Here is a 1,532-nt window from a genome sequence, read left to right as displayed (position 1 = left end):
ACTCAGGGCTCCCCGCAGCCTCCTCTGCTGCAGCCTGAACCCCCCCAGCTCTCTGCCCTCTCCTCCCAGCAGAGGGTTCCACCCTGGGGGCATTGCTGGGGCTCCTGTGGCCCCGCTCCAGCAGCTCCGTGTCTCTGCGGGGCTGAGGAGCCCCGAGCTGGCCCCAGCCCTGCAGGGGGGTCTCCCCAGAGCAGAGCGGGGCAGAGGGACGAGCATCTCCCCCTGTCCCAGCCCACCCTTCTGCTCTCCCACTGAATCTCTCACTGACGCAAGTCCCTCCCTGACCGTTTCAGCCGGGTGGGAAGAGCTCTCTCCTCATCTCACCCAAGGCCACTCTGGCATCTCAATGGCCACACAAGTGCCCACATCTCCCACCCACCTCTTGTCGCTGCTCCTACTCATTGTGGTGGAGCTAAAATCTTCGAAGGGGTCTAAAAGCGCAGGGGATGCCGTGAACCAGAGGAGCACGAGATGCTTTTATATGCAGACAGGAGGGTGCAGACGGGGTTTTATTCAGCCAGGTGCCGCATCACTACGGCTGTCACCGAGGGATGGGAACTGCCCAGGTTCTCACCCCAGCTTTCAGTAGGAGTTGTCTCGCACGTGCTCCATGATGGTTTTCAGCCCCAGCCAGGTCTCCTGTGCAGTCGGGATGATTTGGTTGGACGGCAGGAGGAAACCGTAGCGGCCCGTGTCTCGCAGCTCAAAGCCGAAAGAGTATTTGATGCCGTTGTCGTAGCTCCAGTCGATGCTGCCTCCACTGGCTTGGTCTGGAAGGGAAAGGGCAGGGAGCCAGAGGGGTGAGCAGAGGGCGTTTGACTCCTGCCATCCTCCATCTGGCGTTGGAGAGGGACAAGTATCAGGTTTATACACCACCGCTCAGCTCTGATATGGACTGGAGGGGGGGTCGCTCTGCAGAAGCATCCCTGCTTCCAGGAGGGGGAGAGCACGGAGCTGGGGACAGGGGCTGCTGTGCTGGGACAGCCCACGACAGCTCAGACTAGTAAAACACTCACAGATAACGTCGTAAATGGTCCCCACTGTGAAGGCGGTGCCGTACAGGGACTGGATGGAGTTGGCGGCAGCTCTTCCCAAGGCATCCTGGAGAGGAGAAGATGAAGCACAAGTCAGGAAGTAGCTGACTCTCTAGTGTCTCTCTAGTTGAGGGAAATCCCCACAACCTTTCACAGTCTTTCACCCTCCCCGATAAACTAGTGCCAGTTGCTGTCCCAGTGATGGCTCTCACAGTTTCCACAGTGTTAGTGGGAGATGAACTAAACCACCACAGGTTCTGTGTCTGATCACCCAGTGCCTCATCTCACCAACTGTCTTGTCAAGGTTCAAGAGACACCAGAAAATCCCAAGACAGTCAAAGAACTTAGTCAGAGCCAGCTTTGGGTTCACCGCAACAGCATAAGGACCAGGGCAGGGAGCGTCCCCCTGCACTGGGGGCACTGGGGAGGCCACCCCTCGACTCCTGGGTCCAGTGCTGGCCCCTCCCTGCCAGAAGGACATGGAGGGGCTGGAGCGTG

At 59.1% G+C, this 1,532-nt stretch overlaps 1 protein-coding gene across 1 annotated transcript in view; it reads right to left on the bottom strand.

Annotated features, from left to right (window-relative positions):
* Positions 1–582: 582 nt before the first annotated feature.
* LOC104500742 (carboxypeptidase A2-like) overlaps positions 583–1,532 on the bottom strand; it is an 8,169-nt gene continuing 7,219 nt past the window's right edge. The window contains exons 10-11 of the mRNA XM_010144449.1: positions 1,017–1,101; positions 583–770 (exon numbers count right to left, since the gene is read on the bottom strand). Of these exons, the coding sequence (XP_010142751.1) occupies positions 583–770; positions 1,017–1,101 (273 nt within the window). The remainder of the gene's footprint in view (positions 771–1,016; positions 1,102–1,532) is intronic.

This window comes from Buceros rhinoceros, unplaced genomic scaffold (genome assembly GCF_000710305.1).
Source record: "Buceros rhinoceros silvestris isolate BGI_N320 unplaced genomic scaffold, ASM71030v1 scaffold5791, whole genome shotgun sequence".
NCBI lineage: Eukaryota > Metazoa > Chordata > Aves > Bucerotiformes > Bucerotidae > Buceros > Buceros rhinoceros.
The sequence above is the reverse complement of the archived record's forward strand: the minus strand, read 5'-3'. Positions and strand labels throughout refer to the sequence as shown.